An 18,345-nucleotide genomic window follows, 5' to 3' on the forward strand; every position below is an offset into this window, starting at 1 on the left:
TTCGACAACTTGTCCATCAATTTGCCCATAACATTTACCGATTTGCACTATAAGTTCACCAGTGCCATCGATAGCATCATGCTTTTAGTATCCAGTCATAAACTTGAGAATTTATTTATTTATATGTTTCTGTCCTACTCTGATTATTTAGAACCAAAGATATACCATATGCAACTATAATGGGATATACGTGCCTAGATGGATTCTCTTTGATGTACCATGGCAAGTAATGGACGGGTTATTATTTTTCACCAAAATTATACTAATGTGTTTTGCACCGATTATAGCTATTTAAATGAAATTATTTGCGCTAGAGAATGTGTTTTCGTGTGAGGAGCCGTTGTGCCTCTAGGTTCAAGGGAAAAGCTGGAACTGCAAATGATTAGTTTCTGTGGGGCCTCCATGTTCTTATTCCTATATATTTCATGTTTCTCCTTGCGTAGAGCACCCTTGGTGAGGATATAGTTGTGGATTCCCAACTTTTAATAGAAGTAATAAATTATGAAGGATAAATTTTAAATATCTATTTATTGTTGTCACTACCAAATGAATTATCTCCTTTATCCAGGGAATAGTCGGTTTGCCATTCTTTGGGGTCGACTCTAACGATAAGATCGGCAATGCAATATTTATGGTTGTGAGCATGATCATTCATTAATTCTAAGGTAACCAAATGTACCTTTTGTCTGCCTTCCATGACTGTACAAAATACTTGGAAAAGCAATGATTCTTGTGCTTGTACTCCTAGGCAAAGTTTTTCCTTGAGAACCAGCTTATGATTGGATGGTTAGATGGTAATGGCAGCTCATGAGAGTTCAAATTTCAGATTTAATATTATTAAAAGAAGAAATATTCTTTAGTGGGAGATGAGGTGTTCCCGTCGACAGTGAGGCATTCACGGTAACTTCGTTATTCCCAAAACTTGTCGCATCAATTTTTTGGACTCAATCTCTCGGAAGTGCTCGTAGAGGTAGGATGTGCGTGCGTTCATAGAGGTGAGTGTATGTACCTATTTATGAGCATCTTCATCTATATTATATTCCGCAAAAAAAAATCCTTTTTCCGTTATTATGCGGCTGCATATTTGTTCCGCGCATAGCCACACAAACCCGACGGGACACACGTGTGCTGTCCCAAATTAGCCACGTGTCCCGGCTCGGAGATCCCGAGACCACGGATCTCCTCCTGTCCACCAAACTCGGCCAGAAGATTCTTCCGCCTCCTCACTCCGTCCAGTGGACTCCGGCGGCCGGCGGGGTTATAACTCGCAACGAGTCACTACTGCCACATTGCGTGATTGCTTCGCTCGCGTCCATGGAAATGGTAGAGTGCTCCCTAGGCGCCACCCGCACCCCGCGGCGTATGCTACCCAGAACCCCAGCGGGGGCAGTTCTTGGCGCCGGGAGGGCCAGCAGGCTCCGGGTGCGGTCGGAGAGGAAGGAGCGGCCTCCCCAGGCAGTCAGGGCTTCCGCGCCGCGGGAGCACGACGGAGTCAGGGCGCTGGGGAAGGCGGCGGCGGGGTTTGCGGCCGCCGCCGTGGTGTCTCTGACCGGGTTCGCTGGGGACGTCGTCGCCCCGCCGCCGGCTCGGGCCGAGTCGCTCACCGTCGCTTTCCCGGTCTCCAAGGCCCGGGAGGTGAACCGGGTGCAGAGGACGCTGGTGGAGGCGTGGGGCCTCATCCGCGAGACCTTCGTTGACCCCACCTTCAACCACCAAGGTATATACCTGAAGTCCTGAACCTGATTGCACACACCACCTATTCTTGATCTTGCTGCTTTTCTGAATTCATAATAACTTGCAAAAGGTGTAATTTTTTTGGTTTTTGATTCTGCATATAGTTGTAGCTATGCTAGCAATAGTGCAATACAGTAATATAGTCTGTGATACTGCTTTGGTGTGGATGCAGACTGGGACCAGAAGCTTCAGCAGACGATGGTGGAGATGTTCCCTCTGAAGTCGGCCGACGCTGCCTATGGCAAGATCAGCGGGATGGTCTCCACGCTCGGCGACCCTTTCACAAAGATCATCAGCCCCAAGGTATATGTACTAGAGGTGCACTGTCTGGGTTCAGGCTTGTTCTCACACACGTTGAATGAAATGCAACAAGCCAGGCTAGTAAATGCATGGTTGGTGAGATGCAGGAGTACCAGAGCTTCAGGATCGGCAGCGACGGGAACCTTCAAGGGGTTGGCATTTTCATAAACACGGAACCTGGCTCCGGTCGCTTGGTAAGTTCACTTTGTTGTTTTCATGTGAGAGCCTGAGAGGGCACCGGAAGACTAGAAGAGTGTTACAATCTCATCTACCTATAAAACTTGCTGCAGCTTGTCATGAACTGCGTTCAGGGAGGCCCGGCGGATCGGGCAGGCATACGTGAAGGCGACGAGCTAGTTGAGATCGACGGTATTTCACTTCCTGTTCAAATACTCTGGTTTCGTGAAAAAACAAGGCCTTACATTTGCACTCCTTGAAAAGCTTCGTTTCTAAAGTCAGTTTGCTTCCGGTGTTGCTAAATGCACTGTATGCCCATCACACACCAGTGACATGTATGTCTTAAATTGGATTACACAGCCTAGAATTCTTTGTTTATGAATTCACGAGCTTTCCTTCTTTTCGTTGTTTGATATGCTATTAATCTTGGCTCGTTTTGCAGGGAATAGTGTTTTGGGGTTGGACGGCGAAGCTGTGGCTCAGAGACTTCGAGGTCGTGCTGGAACGACAGTGCAAGTGAAACTATTGGATGTATGCCCAAACTCTTAACTTGAGAAGTGTGTTTTTTAATGTGTCTTTTTTCTTCTGTTCGTCTAAGGTGGTTCTAATCTGTATTGGAAAAGCAACATGACTGAATCCTTTACTGAACACTTTTTTTTCGAAATTGGAGAAATATCACCCCAGCTTCTGCATTCAAGGGATGCACACAGCTTTTTTATTAGATTATTCACAACACCTTACAAGAACAATTACAAAGATCGAACCGAAGCCACCAAAACTAACGATAGCTCGCTAATCCTACATCCCAAATTCTCAATTATATATTTTCTTCAACTTATGTGCAGAAATAACTTTCTTCTTCTTGCTGTATTTATTTTTAAATAATATATCATCATCATATCTCCAGGTTACTGGAAATGAAAGGAGTGGGAGGATAAAGCCAAAAGAGGTATATGCCTAACTTCTTTCCAATGTGTGATAGAAACCTCCAAAGAGAGAGGTAGTAACTAGCACATATTATTTAAATTCTCTTATCCTCCATTTATGCAATTCGGAAAGTGTTGCATTGTTCAATTCAGTTCGAGATTAGTTTTGTATCCCTCTTTAAGTATATGATATTGCATATTTCTAATCAAACCAAGTTTTCTCCAAAAGGTCCAGCTATCTCGTGAGGTTATCAATCTTTCACCTCTATCAACTGCAATCATCTCTCATAGGATGGGTGGTGGCCTTGAGGGCAAGACTGGGTATGTTAGGTTAGCTGCCTTTTCTCAGGTAATACCAATGTTCGTTTTATTTGGTTCCTGAATCTTGTTATCGATAAGAAAATCTGTAATAGCTCTTCCTAGTACCAAAAATAAATAACAAGCTCTTTCACTGCTTTGTATATGACAAAATATTACTAAAGACATGCCTAGTGTTTTGAGGATTCCAGCAGTCATACTGAACAACACAATCCAAGTGATAGGCTGTTCATTGCCAATGTACATGCTCATGTTATGTTTTTCTTCTTCTATTAGTCTACACACCCCAAAACCACCAAAAAGTCCAGCACTGATATCATCTCCAACTCCAAAATATATTACCTATGTTCTATAATATTGCAAAACACCTCCTATGAACCTAATATTGATCTGATTGTTTTGATACTAAGGCCCCGCTTGGAATGTTCTTTTTTAACCAAAACCACCGGATTACATGGAGCTCCCTTGCTTTGCATCTTCAGAAAATAAAAACGACCGGATCAAGCGGGGCCTAATGAATTTGCTCAAGATGAAAATATTTTTGCTAATATTTGAGCTACATCTATTTCATGTCATATTCTGTTTCTGTTTCAAAACAGACTGCAGCTGCTGAAATGGAAAGTGCCATAAAAAAGATGGAGGATGAAGGTGTTCAATCATATATTTTAGATCTGAGGAATAATCCGGTCAGTCTCTTCTTATCACAACGCGTATATACAATTTTCAATTTCTATAAAAAAAGGTTAGTGCATTAATGCTACTGTGTGTAACAGGGTGGTTTGGTAAAAGCTGGTCTTGATGTGGCTCAAATATGGTTAGATGGAGATGAGACTCTTGTGAACACCGTTGACCGTGAGGGGAATGTGCGGGCGATAAATATGGTCCAGGGACAATCCTTAACACACGATCCTCTCGTGGTGCTTGTGAGTTCCCATTCAGTTTTTGTTCATGTCGTTTTAGTTCTTGTAAGAAGGATATGCTAAAAAAAATCACAGGAAGGTTTATTTTAAAAGCAGAAAAGTACCAGGCCAATATCTAAAACTTGATTATTAGCACAGAAACATTTATGTGGTAGGAAGAAATAGACACATTGCAGTAATAAAATCAAATTAAATACTTACATTTTATTTACATGACTGCAGTATTCATGGGTTTCAACATGTAGGTGAACGAAGAAAGTGCAAGTGCAAGCGAAATCTTGGCTGGTGCACTGCATGACAACGGCCGTGCGATCCTGGTAGGCCACAAAACCTTCGGGAAAGGAAGAATACAGGCAAGGCCGTCGATTCCTCTAGGCACTAATGTTACTGTAAAATGCTTCTTTCTATCAGTACATCGAGAGATCCAGTTCAGAAACGTGTATAACCTAACCCCTTCATCTGACAGACATACGCATCCCTTGGTTGCAGAGTGTGACAGAGCTGGATGACGGCTCGGCCCTGTTCATCACCGTCGCCAAGTACCTCTCGCCGGCGCTGCACGAGATCGACCACATCGGGATCCAGCCTGACATCCAGTGCTCCCCCGACATGTTGTCGTCCCTGCCGAGAGCGCCTCCACTCAGCAGTGAGGGCAGCGAGGCTGTGGCGGCGGGTCTAGAGATGGATTCATGTATCATGGTGGCGGAGCAGGCGCTGGAGATCCAGCAGCAGTCCAAGGGGTCCGCTTCGTAGAAGGTTTACCGATCAGGGGCTCCAATGTGTGTATTGCTGTATATATATCCTGCAATTGGCATTGCAGATGTAGTATTGACGACGGCTGAGTAGTGTGGTGTAACAATGTATAGGCTGATTTCCCTAAAAAAAAGTATAGGCTGATGTTAGATTTGTAGGATGATGAGGCACTGGAATCTAGCTGCTCAGTGCTTCATGGGTTTCGCAAATTGTAAAAGCGTATTGCTTATGTACAGCACATTGGCTACATACCGTTGGGCGAGCTTAACTGTCATATGAAGAACCTGATGTAGTAGACCCCTCTGTTGTATTTAGATACGCCTTCTAGGTTTAGTCAATGTTATATTTTTGTAAAGTTTGACTAAAAATATAAGGAAAAATATTAATATATATGATACCAAATAAATATAACCTGAAAATATACTCTACGACAACATGTCTTGTTAGGGAGGTTCAAGTAGGTCCGCGTGGTACACTAGTCAAGGATCAGCCCCGAAACGTTTTCCTAGGGTTTCGAGTGGCGACTGGCGGCGCTTGGCGATCTCGACTCTCCAAGGCGCACCCGGCCGTCTCTTCCCGTGCTCCCCGTCCTGCGGACGCTCTATTCCTCGGGATGGCCAGCGCTAGTGGATCGGGTGACCTGGGGAAGGAGAAGGAGGGAGGTAACTCCACCATTGATGGAGGGTTTACAGCGAAATTCAAGAAGTTGGTGCTGACGGAGAAGGAGAAGAAAGTCCTCGTAATGGAGGATCTTGAGGACGAAGAAGGCGATCAGATCGCAGTGGTGGGTAAGATCCTGTCACCCACAAAATTTCACATCCAGACGATCATTAGCGCGCTTCGACCCCAATGGGGTAATCCAAAGGGCCTGGAATTCAAGGCAATGGGGGACAATGTTTTCATGGCGACTCTGGAAAGGGAGCAAGATCGGAAACGTATCTGGGAGGGGGCGCCATGGATGATTAATAACCATGCAGTGGTTTTGGACGACTTTGTGTCCAGTATGCGACCTTCAGAGGTCCGCTTTAGCAGAATTCCGATCTGGATACAATGCCATGATCTGCCTTTCAACTGGCTCAATGCAAAAAGGGCGGAAAATATAGCAAAGCAGATCGGTACTTTCATTAAGCTTGATACATCTGGGAATAGCAGAGGATGGGGTCAGAGCTTGAGGGCGAGAATTTGGCTGGATGTTGAGGAGCCCATCCAACGTTTTATACAGATAGACTCACAGAAGAGGAAGGAGTTGATCCCATATCCTATTGTATATGAGAAGCTGCCGTACTTCTGTTTCTCCTGCGGGAGGATTGGCCATTCGGCGGGGTTCTGCTTAACCCCGGCTGAAAGAGATGAGGAGGGGAACTGGCCGTATGATTCTTCCATACGAGCCATAGACCTGAGGAAGGTGAAAAGGGAGTTTACACCAAATGATGGAGGGAAGATGAGGCATGCTACACCATCGAGGACTGGCCCGTTCAATTACAGTGCCAAGGAAGGGCCGGGAAGGCTGTTTGCATCTGGCTCTTTCATGGACCCCTCCAACCTTGGTCCTTCTAATCCAATACAGTTTAATGCACAACTTGGAGGAAGGGGAGGTGGAAGGCAACGTGTTAACCGCAGGTTGCCGATGGAAAACCTGATGTATGCTCCGAAGAAAAATGTTGTTTTAGGTGAGCTGGTAGATGATCGACAAGGGACAAAGCGGACTGCTCTCTTAAATTCACCCAGCAAGATTGACTCGGATGCAATAGATGCGAGGAAGAAAAGAGCACTCGGGGATGAGGAAGAAGTGGAAAATGCTGTTGATATGGAAGAAACTAACAATGTGGCGGAGGCTGATGATCAGCCCCGCCTGCCCCAATGAGGTGCATATGGTGGAACCGTCGGGGCTTGGGAACCCTGAGACAGTTCGTGAGCTTCACGATCTGGTGAGGCTGGAAGCGCCCGCTGTTGTTTTTCTCAGTGAGACAAAAATAACAGCTGAGAGAGTTCGCGGTATGACTCGGTTATTGGGTTTCGCTGGTTGTTTGGCGATTGATAGCGATGGTCTGAGTGGTGGCCTTGCGCTTTTTTGGACTAGCGAGGTGGATGTCGTTCTCCAATCGCAGCCCAACTCACATCTGGATGTGCATGTCCAGAATCTAGAGGGCGATGGTCTTCTTTGGAGATTCACGGGCTTCTATGGGAAGCCGCGGAGGGAGGAGAGGAAGGATAGCTGGTATCTTCTCAATTGGTTGTACGGTCAAAGTGACTTGCCGTGGCTTTGTGGAGGTGACTATAATGAAATTTTGGATAATTCAGAATACTTTGGAACACATGAACGAGCTGAGTGGCAAATGAATGGTTTCAGAGAGGCGGTGGATAGCTGTGATCTTCAGGATCTAGGCTATGTGGGTATTCCCTACACATGGGATAATAAGCAACAGGGTGAGGCAAATATTAAGGTCCGCTTGGACCGGGTCTTGACTTCTCCTAGTTGGCTTTCAAGATTCCCGGAGTCGATAGTCGAGCATGTTTCCTCTCCAAAATCGGATCATTGCCTCGCTTGTGATCGACGTCCGTTCCATTGCTCGAGACAGGGGAGCGTAGTCCTTACTCGTTTTCGGTATGAAAATGCATGGGCCCGTGATGATACTTATGAAGAAACGGTCTTGGCTGGTTGGGCCGAGTCTCGGTCCTTGTCGAGTCCCGGGCTGCTTGGAGTGGCTGAGCGGCCGGGCCGTATGCAACACACACTCAAGATTTGGAGTGCGGATAAATTTGGTAATATTCGGAAGAAACCGAAGAAGGCCCGTGCTGAGTTTGAAAAAGAACGTCGGCGTGCGCTTCATCGGGGTCCATCAAACCGGGAGAAACAGACTTTGTCGCAAATATTGCTGAATTATTGAGAACGGAAGAGGTAATGGCAAAACAACGTTCCCGGGTTGATTGGTTGAAAGAGGGTGATCGGAATACAGCGTTTTTTCATGCAAAAGCTACCACTCGGAAACGGAGGAACAGAATACAAGCTTTAAAAGATGATACGGGTAGAATTTGTATTGAGAAGGAGGAGGTAAAGGGTATTGTACAATTGTTTTATACTGATTTGTTCAAGGCTCGGGAGGAGATTGATGTACAAGCCGTGCTCAATGTTGTGGAGAGAAAGGTAACGTGATGATATGAATGTTAGCCTCGTGCGCCGTGTTTACAAGCAGCTTGAAGTGGAGAAGGCCCTGTTCTCTATGGGGCCATCAAAGGCACCGGGTGTTGATGGTTTCAATGCCAACTTCTACCGAAACACCGGTCTCTTATAAATAAGGAGATCACCGATGCGGTTTTGGGTTTTCTAAATGGAGGTCATTTACCAGAGATTATCAATAGGACTGTTATTGTCTTAATTCCAAAGGTGAAGAATCCACAAGATATAACCCAGTACCGCCCGATTGCTTTATGCAATGTTATATATAAGCTTTGTTCTAAGGTTCTAGCCAATAGGCTTCGAGTTGTGCTAGATGATATTATATCCGAGGAACGAGTGCGTTTGTGCCGGGCGGTTAATTACGTATAATGTGATCACTCGCCTATGAGTGTGTCCACTCCATGAGGAGGAAGCGAGGGAAAGCAGCTTTTTGTGCGGCTAAACTCGATATGATGAAGGCATATGACCGTGTGGAGTGGCCCTATTTGCGAGGGGATTATGAGGAAATTGGGCTTCCGCTGAGGACTGGATTTCACTCATTATGAGGTGTGTTACGACAGTGAGCCTAGAGGTGAAAGTGAATGGGGAGTTGCTTCCCGCCTTCAAGCCAACTCGTGGACTTCGACAGGGGGATCCAATTTCGCCCTATTTATTTCTCTTGTGTGGAGAAGGGCTTTCCTCGCTCCTCAAGAATTATGATGCTGGATGGATAGACAGAGGCATAAGGGTGAGTTTCCAGGCTCCATGGATTTCACATCTGTTATTTGCTGATGACTGTCTTGTGTTTATGAAAGCTGATGTAAGAAGTGCACGTCGCCTAGATGAGATCCTTGAGATCTACAGCAAGGGATCGGGGCAAAAGTAAATAAGCGTAAGAGCTCTACATACTTCGGTCCTAATTGCTTGGTTCCTGTCGAATTCTAGTGAGGAATGAGCTCCATATTGAGAGAGAGGCTCTGTCCGAAAAATACCTAGGGCTACCCACAGCTTCGGGTAGGCTCACGGATAGGCGGTTTGATCATTTGGTGGAAGGATCCAGATCGAGGGTCCAAGGTTACTCGTGAGAAACTTATGTCCTTTGCGGCAAAGGAGGTGCTAATAAAATCGGTGATTCAGTCTCTATCAACCTATTCTATGAGCTGCTTCAAGCTCACAAAAGGTTTATGCTCCAAATTAATGGCAATTCTGTCCAAATACCGGTGGAGTGGATCACTTGATAAGCGTGGTATGCATTGGCGGGCTTGGGAAAAGATGTCATTTGCTAAAAGCAAAGGAGGTCTAGGCTTCAGAGACTTCCAGAAATTCAATGATGCTATGCTAGGTAAGCAAGCATGGAGACTACTAATAAACCCCACGAGTTTGTGTGCTCGAGTACTAAAAGGGCGTTACTTCCCTAATGGTGATATACTCTCTGCAAGATGTCCGAAAAATTCTTCAAAGGTTTGGCGGGCAATCATCTGTGGTAGAGAGGTTCTTATGAAGGGTCTTGTCCGGCGTATTGGTGATGGGCAGGATACTCTTATCTGGGATGATCGGTGGATCACGGGGGTCCCGAGGACTTAAACCCTTGTATCGCGATGCGGCCAAGCAGATTAGTGGCACCGAGCTCACAAGAGTCTCGGGGCTATTGGATCATGATACGGGGAATTGGGACGAGGCTGCCGTCAATGCAACCTTGTGCCCTCTAGATGCGGCAACGAGTCTTGTGCCTACCACGTCCAAGAAATGGTGGTGAAGACTTCGGGCATGGAATGAAGAAAAGACAGGAACTTACACAGTCCGGTCGGCATACCGTATGTTGGTTCAGCATGTTGCCGATAATCCGTGCAGCTCCAACTCGGAGCAGCAGTGGAAAAAGTCAGTGGAAGCTAAGAGTTATACCAAAGGTGAGGGTTTTTGGTGGCGGGTGATGAAAGGTTTTCTCCCGTGCTTTGCCGAGTCGAAGAGACGGCATGTGATGGATCATGCTACATGTAAGCTATGTGGTCATGAAGACGAAACGCTGCATCATGCGTTGGTGACTTGTGCCCATGCAAAGCAGTTCTGGTCGGTGGCGTCGGATTACTTCGGCTTTACTTTTCCGAGGCTGCACCCGAATACTTGGATACAAGATATATTGGTTGGCTCATACCTTGGCACAGATCAACTACCTATAGCTATCACAGTGCTCTGGTGTGTTTGGTCTAGTCGTAACAAATATGTGCATGGTGAAGAGCAATACAAGCCTCTGGGTTCCATGCAACTGGTTGAAGAACAGATGGCTCTTCTAGAGCTACCACCACGGCAAGCAGTGAGGCCGGTTCGGACCTGCAAATGGTCAAAACCGCCGGTTGGTTGGTGTATGGTGAATGTTGATGGCTCACCGAACTCACATCCGAAGGTGGCCGGGTCGGGTTACATTATTCGGAATCACAATGGTGAGCTCATGGAGGCAGAGCTGCGAGGAAACGGAATCACGTCGATGACCCTTTTGTCGGTGAAATCCCGGCAGCCGGGGAGGGTCTTGAGGCGGCAGCTCGGCTGGGTATTCCGAAGGTGATTATACAAACCGACCGCCTCTCCCTTGAGAGGGTTTGGCGGGAGGAGGTGCAAGTTCGCATAGAAGGTGCTCACATTATTAGTGAGATGAAGGGTTTATGTTCTAGTTTCCGGAAGTCAAGCTTCTTTTCTTAGGTCGTGATGCAAATAAGGCGGCACATATGTGTGCCAAGGAAGCTCTTAGCGTAGTAGATTTTGTTCGCTTTGATGTAATACCTGGTTTTTTGGCTGACGTGATTCAGTCGGATTGTAACCACCGTCCCGTTTAATAAAGCAGTGGATTACAACTCAAAAAAAAAAAGTAGGTCCGCGTGATTTCTTCCATTGGTCAACTTCGTTGCCTACATAAAAATAAATAGTGTCACAAAAGAGAAAGAAATCATAACCGGATAATTAAATGCTTTACTTAATTATCATACTAAGACAACCAGGCACTTTACTTCAATGTGATATTTTTCTATAAAATTTGACTAAAAATATAAAGAAAAATATCAATATCCATGATACCAAATAAATATAACCTGAAAATATACTCTAAGACAACATGTCTTGTTAGGGAGGTTCAATTAGGTCCGCGTGATTCCTTCCATCAGTCAACTTCATTGCCTACATAAAAATAAATAATGTCACAAAAGAGAAAGAAATCATAACCGGATAATTAAATGCTTTACTTAATTATCATACTAAGACAACCAGGCACTTTATTGCAGCGAGTTGATTTTGTTTCTTGTCACTAGGTACATACAGTAAATGTTGTTTTGTCAAAAAAAATTGGTAAATATTTGGTCAAAGTTTACAAAATTTGTCTTTGAACAAACCTAGAACGCGAAGTAATTATAAACAGAGGGAGGTGGGGTGTGAGGGAGGAGGGGGAGGGGTTAAAGCTTAAATAGAAAAGGTTTGATTTCTCTATAAGAATTATAGCATGCAGTGGCGGAGCCACGTTGAGGGCTGTGTGGTCAATTGACCACACAGCTTTTTGCCAAACACTTTGTATGTTGATATTAATCTTGTGGAAGATATTTAAAATACATAAAAATTTCATGTATATGATATCACGGATTTGAAATGTCAACACAGACTTTAAGTTCTGGCTCCGCCACTGATAGCATGCATATCATGAATTATTTTCTTTTAATCGTCTTCTCCTTGATACTCCATGTATTAACTCATAAGCTAGAGCATGTTTCATTTGAGTGCCACAACCATGAAATCCATCTTTGTTTCTTGTACTTTCAACCTTAAAACCAACATATGGTCATCAAATATTAAAGGACCAGTGCTGAGAGCTTCCGCACTGTGCGGGGTCTGGGGAAGGTGTTAGTGGCAAGCCTTATGGTCATCAAGCATTGCCTATGAAAAATCCTGCCAAATATGATTTAATGAAAAATTAGTTCTCAGTAGTTGTCATAATTAAAAAAAATACACTCAGGGGCAATATGCATTCGAACAAGTTAAAGAGGATTTCGTTAGTAGATAGAACATCATCATAGGAAATAGAATGATTACTTGGGAAGACACATGGCTGTAAGACGTGCCTCTTTCCTAGCAATATCAAACGACCTTGTATGTCGTATAACATTGTACAACCGAAAAAGTTTCAACGACTAATGTTTATCTATATTCACTATGAATATCAGGTTTTGAAGAAGACGACTTTGACCAGTAATAAGTGGACCTCATAGTTGCACTTAGTTCAAAAGGTTGATGAGGGTACACCTTCCTACCACATCATAATCTTTTGGGTTAAACACGGTTACACTAGACATCTTCACAAATACCTGTGAAACTAAAGCTATTTCTATTAAGATTTTAGTATGGCTCTTATCGTCCTAGCTCTACTACACCTTAGTGTACGGACAGATAATAATGAAAACTCTAGAAATTAAAAGTACCACCCAAATGTAAGATTTTCCTATAGTACCTTCATAAAGGAGCTCGATGTTGCTTTGAGTTTTTATTATCCAAAAATCCGAATCACTTTGTTGTGTTTTGTACTTCCATATTTTTTTGACCTTGTATACTTTCACCCTTATTTTCCTCTTATCAATTTTTTTTTTATCCTTGCGGAGTCGCTTTGAGGGACTGGGCTGGAGTTGACGGATAGTAGGGTTTGTGGGCCGACAAGAGGTGGGCCATATCCGAGGGTCCGACCGACCCAGCATGTGTGCGGGGGAGCATCGGTGCGCGGTCTCCGGACGCGGTCGGCGAAAGGACGCCCATGCCCCGGGCCCTGTTCCGGCCTCTGCCCTCTGTGTCCGGGGTAGCACCGCCATTTCGCATGCCTCCCGTTTTTAGGGATGATCCAATCCCCGATTCGCTCCGCCCGAGACAGAGACAGAGACGGCGCGGCGACGAGCAAGCCCTAGGCGACGACGCGGCGGCGAACCCCATCTCACCGTCGCTGGATTCGGGCTCTCCCCGGCGACCCGGCCATGTCCACCAAGAGGTAACCGCCGCGATTGATCATCGCCCCCCTCCTCGCCCACCTATTCTAGCGGATTGGCCCCTCCTTCGCGCGATTTTAGGATGTATATTTGCTTCGCGTGGGGTTCCGGCACGGGCCGTTGAGCTTGCCGGTCGTACCATCTGCCTGGGTCCTAGGATTACTACTACGCTTGTTTGAATTGGAGCTTGAATTCGTGGGACGAGATGGGGAGTCCAGCCACCGCATAGATTTCGGTCCGTTTGGAGCATGAAATCTGCAGACATTTTGTCCGATTCGTTAGGCTGAATGGGAAGTAGTAGATTATTTAGAGAAAAAGCCTGTCGAGTGCCTCTTCTTTGTTACCAACTCATAGTGATGATGGTATTACGAATTTAGGATTCTGCATGATTTGTGCCCCCTCAGAAAAAATTCATCCTGTCGACTTCAAGCGCAGGTTAGGCAGAGAATTGCGTGGGGCTCCATTGAGCACTGGATGGGTTTCAGGGTGCCACGAGCTTGCGATTTTGAGGATTGAGGAGGGCGCACCTATTACGCTTAGAATTGGGACTTGAATACCGTGGGGATGAATGGGATGTCCATCTTTGAGCCGGATAGCTGAAACCTTCCATTCGTTCCACTTGCTCATGTCCTCTATTCGTTCCACGTGTTCATGTGGATGATGTGATTTCGTTGCATTACCATGTTAATGCGTAACGTTCTTTCTTGTCTTCTTTTGGAATATCCAGCGCCGGTTGGGATTTTTTTGTCCGGAGGTCTTGTACGGAAGTATATTTACAGCCAAATGCATCTTGTTTGTTATCAACTGGTACTAATGATGACATCACGGTTCTGCATGACGTATGTTTTTTTTGGATTGTGCCCGGCAGAAAATATGTTGTTGAATGGTTATACATACTCTAATGCCGAGTAGATTAAATTTAAACGGCTAGATTCAGGTTACTTCTTCGGTTCTACAACCACCAGATTATTCATGGAGGGTGGGTTCTGAGGATTTCACGGAACATTCTTTCCGAATTTGAGGCTCAAGGTTACAATTATCAGGTTATAATGGCCGCTGAGTTCTGATGTTGATGTTGGATATCTAGTGGGATATTCCTCCATGTGGACAAAACAATGTCTATCATGAATTTTATTAACAGTAGTGACGTGCATTTTGTAACTGTGCTGAAAGCGACGGGCATACAAACTTGGTAGAGCAATAACTATGTGTTCACATAGCTAGGGCCTCAGAATTTCTCCATGGAGTTATCCTGTGTGTTAACTTGTAGTGAACATTCAACTGGTTAACCTTTCTCTATTGTCCTGCATAGCATAAAGTTACTGCTGTTAATATAATAGGTAAAAACATGAAGTGTAACACATAAGGAAACAAATATGTACCTTTTTTTGCGGGGAAGGTGTACCTTACTTTTACCTCTGTCATGGCAGGCATTACTTCCAATTCTTAATTCGACTATCTATCTAAGCATAAAATGTTCCTACATTTTTTTGAGTTTGTTTGCATTTTGTTTATTTGAGAAGCAATATTGTGGCAGGAAATAGCTCCATAAATCTCATTATTTTTTTCCTTCCAGAATATGTCCTGCCTGAGATGAAATTAACAATATGGTAGTTCACTTACATGTCTTTTTTGTGCTTCTACTGATATTCTTTCAGGGTTCTTTGTAAGTTCTTCATGCATGGAGCTTGCTTGAAAGGAGACTACTGTGAGTTCTCCCATGACTGGAGTGACCAATCAAATAATGTAAGTAAACATTGGATGTGGATCTACTTGCCAGACGTCACAATGCATATTGTAGTGTTCCTTACCGTGATGCTTGTTTCCTCAGGTTTGCACCTTTTACCAGAAAGGCTCATGCTCCTATGGTAGCCGTTGCAGATATGATCATGTCAAAGTTTCTCGTAAGAACCCAGTGCCTCCACTACCATCATCAAGTACTGCAGCACGTAATTCCCTAGCGCCTCTGCCACCATCATCAAATACCGCAACACGTGTTGCATCTACTTCTCTACAACTCTTAAGTCCTGGACGTCCTCTTCACTTGGGACACCAAACAAATTCAAGCAACCAAAGACAACAGGTATCTACAGATTTGCTGCCACTTTCTGGAAGTAAGCCTGCATGGAAGAATGAGGTCCAACTTGTAGAGGACGGGATTGACTGGTCGTTCAATCAAACTGAGCAAAACCAAACTTCCATCAAACTTGCTGATATGCCAATTTGTTCTTTTGCTGCTGCTGGTAACTGCCCATATGCGGAAGAGTGCCCTAACATGCATGGAGATATGTGCGCAGTCTGTGGGAAAATGTGCTTGCATCCCTATCGTCCCGATGAGAGGCAGGAGCATATCAAGCTATGTGAAAAGAACCATAAGCGTCTTGAGGCTTTGAAACGTAGCCAAGAAATAGAATGCAGTGTCTGCTTGGACCGTGTGCTCTCAAAGCCTACTGCCGCTGAAAGGAAATTTGGGCTGTTATCTGAATGTGATCATCCCTTCTGTATTTCATGCATTAGAAATTGGCGTGGCAACTCTCCTTCATCTGGTATGGATGTGAACTCAGCACTGAGGGCTTGCCCAATATGTCGCAAACTATCCTACTATGTCATTCCAAGTGTTCTTTGGTACTTTTCGAAGGAGGAAAAGCTGGAGATAACTGAAAACTACAAAGCAAAGCTCAAGTAAGATTGGCATTATTCATCCTTTAAGCTTTTTGTGGCATGCTCCTCTTGTGTGATCTGTGCCCTAACTTTTAGAAGTAAAATTAGAATGTCACATATATTTCAGTTGATGTATTTTATTTAGGCATTAAACTTGTCATTACTGGAAGAAATGAGTTAGCCATATACTACAGATGGCATTCCTATTATCTTGCCCTCATGTATTACACTTCATTCTCCTTTTTTTTTATAAAATATGAGCTGATATGTTTCAGGAGAAGTGATGTAAGATAAGTATGTTATGCACCTTAGTACTTGGATTAGCATTCTACTGTCTAACCTTGAAGTGTACCATTGCAGGTCTATAGATTGCAAGTACTTTGATTTTGGAACGGGTACTTGCCCCTTTGGGACTAGCTGTTTCTACAAGGTATACATACTTCTCACATTCTATGAACGTGTGAATGCATTGTATCCGCCTGCCCCTATCCATATAGTATTCTGCCAGACCAGCTCCACCCCATCTAGCTATTAGCACTAACTGGTTTAAACAGAACACTGGTAGCTATTAGTAACGTTCTCCTTTGTCAGTTGGTCTACTAGAAAGTAGAAACATCCCAACATACTTTTTTTATATTTCAAAAGTATAATGTTCTGTATAGCCCAATACTTTGTTTTGATTTCAAGAGTGTTTTGTAATCTGTCTACTTTATCATCAATTATATGTTCCGTAAGTCCCACTACCTATTAGCCCCTTGCTCGTTATTTGGTGGATAAAGTTCGCATATACAAAGACTGGGAGCTTATGTTAAGTGTGCATGCGACCATTGTACTTTTTTGGGTTGTCAGGGACATGCTATTTGATTTCCTGCTGATTATTTTTCTACATATGCTTATAGAAGCTATGGAAATGATTGTTGTAGATTGCAATGTTAAGTTGTTTACTAACTGGTCTTTGTCCCCAATCCTCATTCCCCTTCTATGTTTTGCTTATTCCTGGGGCTTGTACTTTTTGCAGCATGCTTACAGAGATGGCCGCTTGGAAGAAGTTACACTGCGACATCTTGATTGTGATGATGGAAGTACACTTATTGCTAAGAACATTAGGTATGTGTTCTGTTTTTTGTTATGCAATCTGAATACTATACTTCATTTTTCTCCTTTATTGATATCCTGTTTATGTTGCAGATTGTCAGACTTCCTCAGTCGATTGCATCTATAGGGACCAGCAGCTGTATATATTATCAAATGTAAGATCTTTTGAGGGGTAGGCAACCAGCTAAATTTTACTAGTTTTGGTTGGTCCCTGCAAATTTTGTGTCCTTTATTTGCTGTAATGGTAGATATGGTCATGGTGCTGTTCCACTGATCCCCTGCCAGTTTCATCAACATCATTGCACCTATTCTTTTTTTTTGTTCTACCAAGCTATTCATACCATTATTTGACTTGGTGAACTGAAAAATTTGTATCCAGGCATTCTGGGATTTTGCTATCTACCAAACATGTGAAGTCTTCTGAAGGCATTGGTTTAAACTGAGGCATCTTCGAAAAGTGTTGCTTTATTAACTCCAATTTTGGTGGTTGATTTGTCGTCAGTCATACAAAGGCAATCCATATGCTCTAAAATCTGCGAAATTCCTTCTCCTGCCATGCATAAACTCTTTTCATATAACTATCTGTGGCTAACTTTAACCCTGTTCTGGGTGCAGGAATTTTGAAGCTCACCGCGGGACACCTGGATGGCCTTATATAATAGAAGCAATGTTGACCCGTGGAACAATCTAAAAGAAGTATTGCTGAAAATCGGAAAAATAAATCAAAAAATTGCACCTGTTGAACCAGGTTTTGCTGTATGTGCTTTGTGTTGCTTCCTGGTTCGCCGCCGGTGATTCGGTAGAACAACAAACATTCCCTGGCCATCGTGCGAAAGGATGGGTGTATAATGTTATCATTTTACAAATATTGCTTTCCCTGTTGAGGAAGGCACCCAGACCAACGACTGCTGAACTGCGAGACTGTTTGGTTTGGTTATATAACTTGTACGGAGGAGGAAACCAGTAAGGGGAAAAGAAACAAGATCACTCTTTGATACTGCATGATGTAGAATGAGAAAATGCACTGAGGTTCAGATGCCCTATTTTGCTATCTGCAAACTATGACCGGGTTGTGTTTCGCTGTTGGTGAGATATGGCTCCGTCAATTTTGCAACTGTTTCTGACTGTATTTCTGAAATTTGACTCGTGTGTTTTTCTACTGAAGGTTGTACAAACCGTGCTGATGCAGCAAGTACCCCAAACGTAGAACACCTCGTCCAGGACGAGGGTAGGTGAACGCCTCAGCCTGATCTGCCCTGCTTTGTAGGCAAAATCAGTTTGATTAGTTGCGATCCTTT

At 44.1% G+C, this 18,345-nt stretch overlaps 2 protein-coding genes across 3 annotated transcripts; both read left to right on the forward strand.

The window, feature by feature from the left end:
• The first annotated feature begins 1,232 nt into the window (after positions 1 to 1,232).
• On the forward strand, positions 1,233 to 5,466 carry LOC124688887 (carboxyl-terminal-processing peptidase 3, chloroplastic-like). The gene is made up of 11 exons (XM_047222538.1): positions 1,233 to 1,717; positions 1,907 to 2,037; positions 2,142 to 2,228; positions 2,325 to 2,403; positions 2,654 to 2,742; positions 3,119 to 3,160; positions 3,367 to 3,486; positions 4,055 to 4,141; positions 4,229 to 4,378; positions 4,621 to 4,728; positions 4,865 to 5,466. The coding sequence occupies exons 1-11, from the start codon at positions 1,315 to 1,317 to the stop codon at positions 5,126 to 5,128; spliced, it is 1,560 nt and encodes a 519-aa protein (XP_047078494.1). The 5' UTR covers positions 1,233 to 1,314; the 3' UTR covers positions 5,129 to 5,466.
• A 7,702-nt stretch (positions 5,467 to 13,168) lies between these two features.
• LOC124688994 (E3 ubiquitin-protein ligase makorin-like) lies at positions 13,169 to 17,558 on the forward strand. Of its 2 annotated transcripts, none has more exons than XM_047222697.1 (7): positions 13,169 to 13,293; positions 14,950 to 15,037; positions 15,123 to 15,973; positions 16,313 to 16,382; positions 16,971 to 17,059; positions 17,141 to 17,219; positions 17,427 to 17,558. In XM_047222697.1, the coding sequence occupies exons 1-6, from the start codon at positions 13,280 to 13,282 to the stop codon at positions 17,172 to 17,174; spliced, it is 1,146 nt and encodes a 381-aa protein (XP_047078653.1). In that variant the 5' UTR covers positions 13,169 to 13,279; the 3' UTR covers positions 17,175 to 17,219; positions 17,427 to 17,558. The 2 variants fall into 2 exon arrangements, with proteins under 2 accessions (XP_047078653.1, XP_047078588.1); XM_047222632.1 differs by having other exon boundaries at positions 17,141 to 17,202.
• Positions 17,559 to 18,345: the final 787 nt, after the last annotated feature.

The sequence above is a fragment of the Lolium rigidum genome, chromosome 1 (genome assembly GCF_022539505.1).
Source record: "Lolium rigidum isolate FL_2022 chromosome 1, APGP_CSIRO_Lrig_0.1, whole genome shotgun sequence".
Taxonomy (NCBI): Eukaryota; Viridiplantae; Streptophyta; class Magnoliopsida; order Poales; family Poaceae; genus Lolium; species Lolium rigidum.

Excerpts from the sequence above, each read along its gene's own strand:
- LOC124688994 (XM_047222697.1), top strand. Across the intron at positions 16,383-16,970 it reads GGACTAGCTGTTTCTACAAG|CATGCTTACAGAGATGGCCG; the intron begins GTATACATACTT and ends TACTTTTTGCAG. Across the intron at positions 17,060-17,140 it reads CTTATTGCTAAGAACATTAG|ATTGTCAGACTTCCTCAGTC; the intron begins GTATGTGTTCTG and ends TTTATGTTGCAG.
- LOC124688887 (XM_047222538.1), top strand. The coding sequence starts at position 1,315 with ATGGAAATGGTAGAGTGCTCCCTAGGCGCCACCCGCACCCCGCGGCGT. Across the intron at positions 2,038-2,141 it reads CAAAGATCATCAGCCCCAAG|GAGTACCAGAGCTTCAGGAT; the intron begins GTATATGTACTA and ends GGTGAGATGCAG. Across the intron at positions 3,161-3,366 it reads GGAGGATAAAGCCAAAAGAG|GTCCAGCTATCTCGTGAGGT; the intron begins GTATATGCCTAA and ends TTTCTCCAAAAG.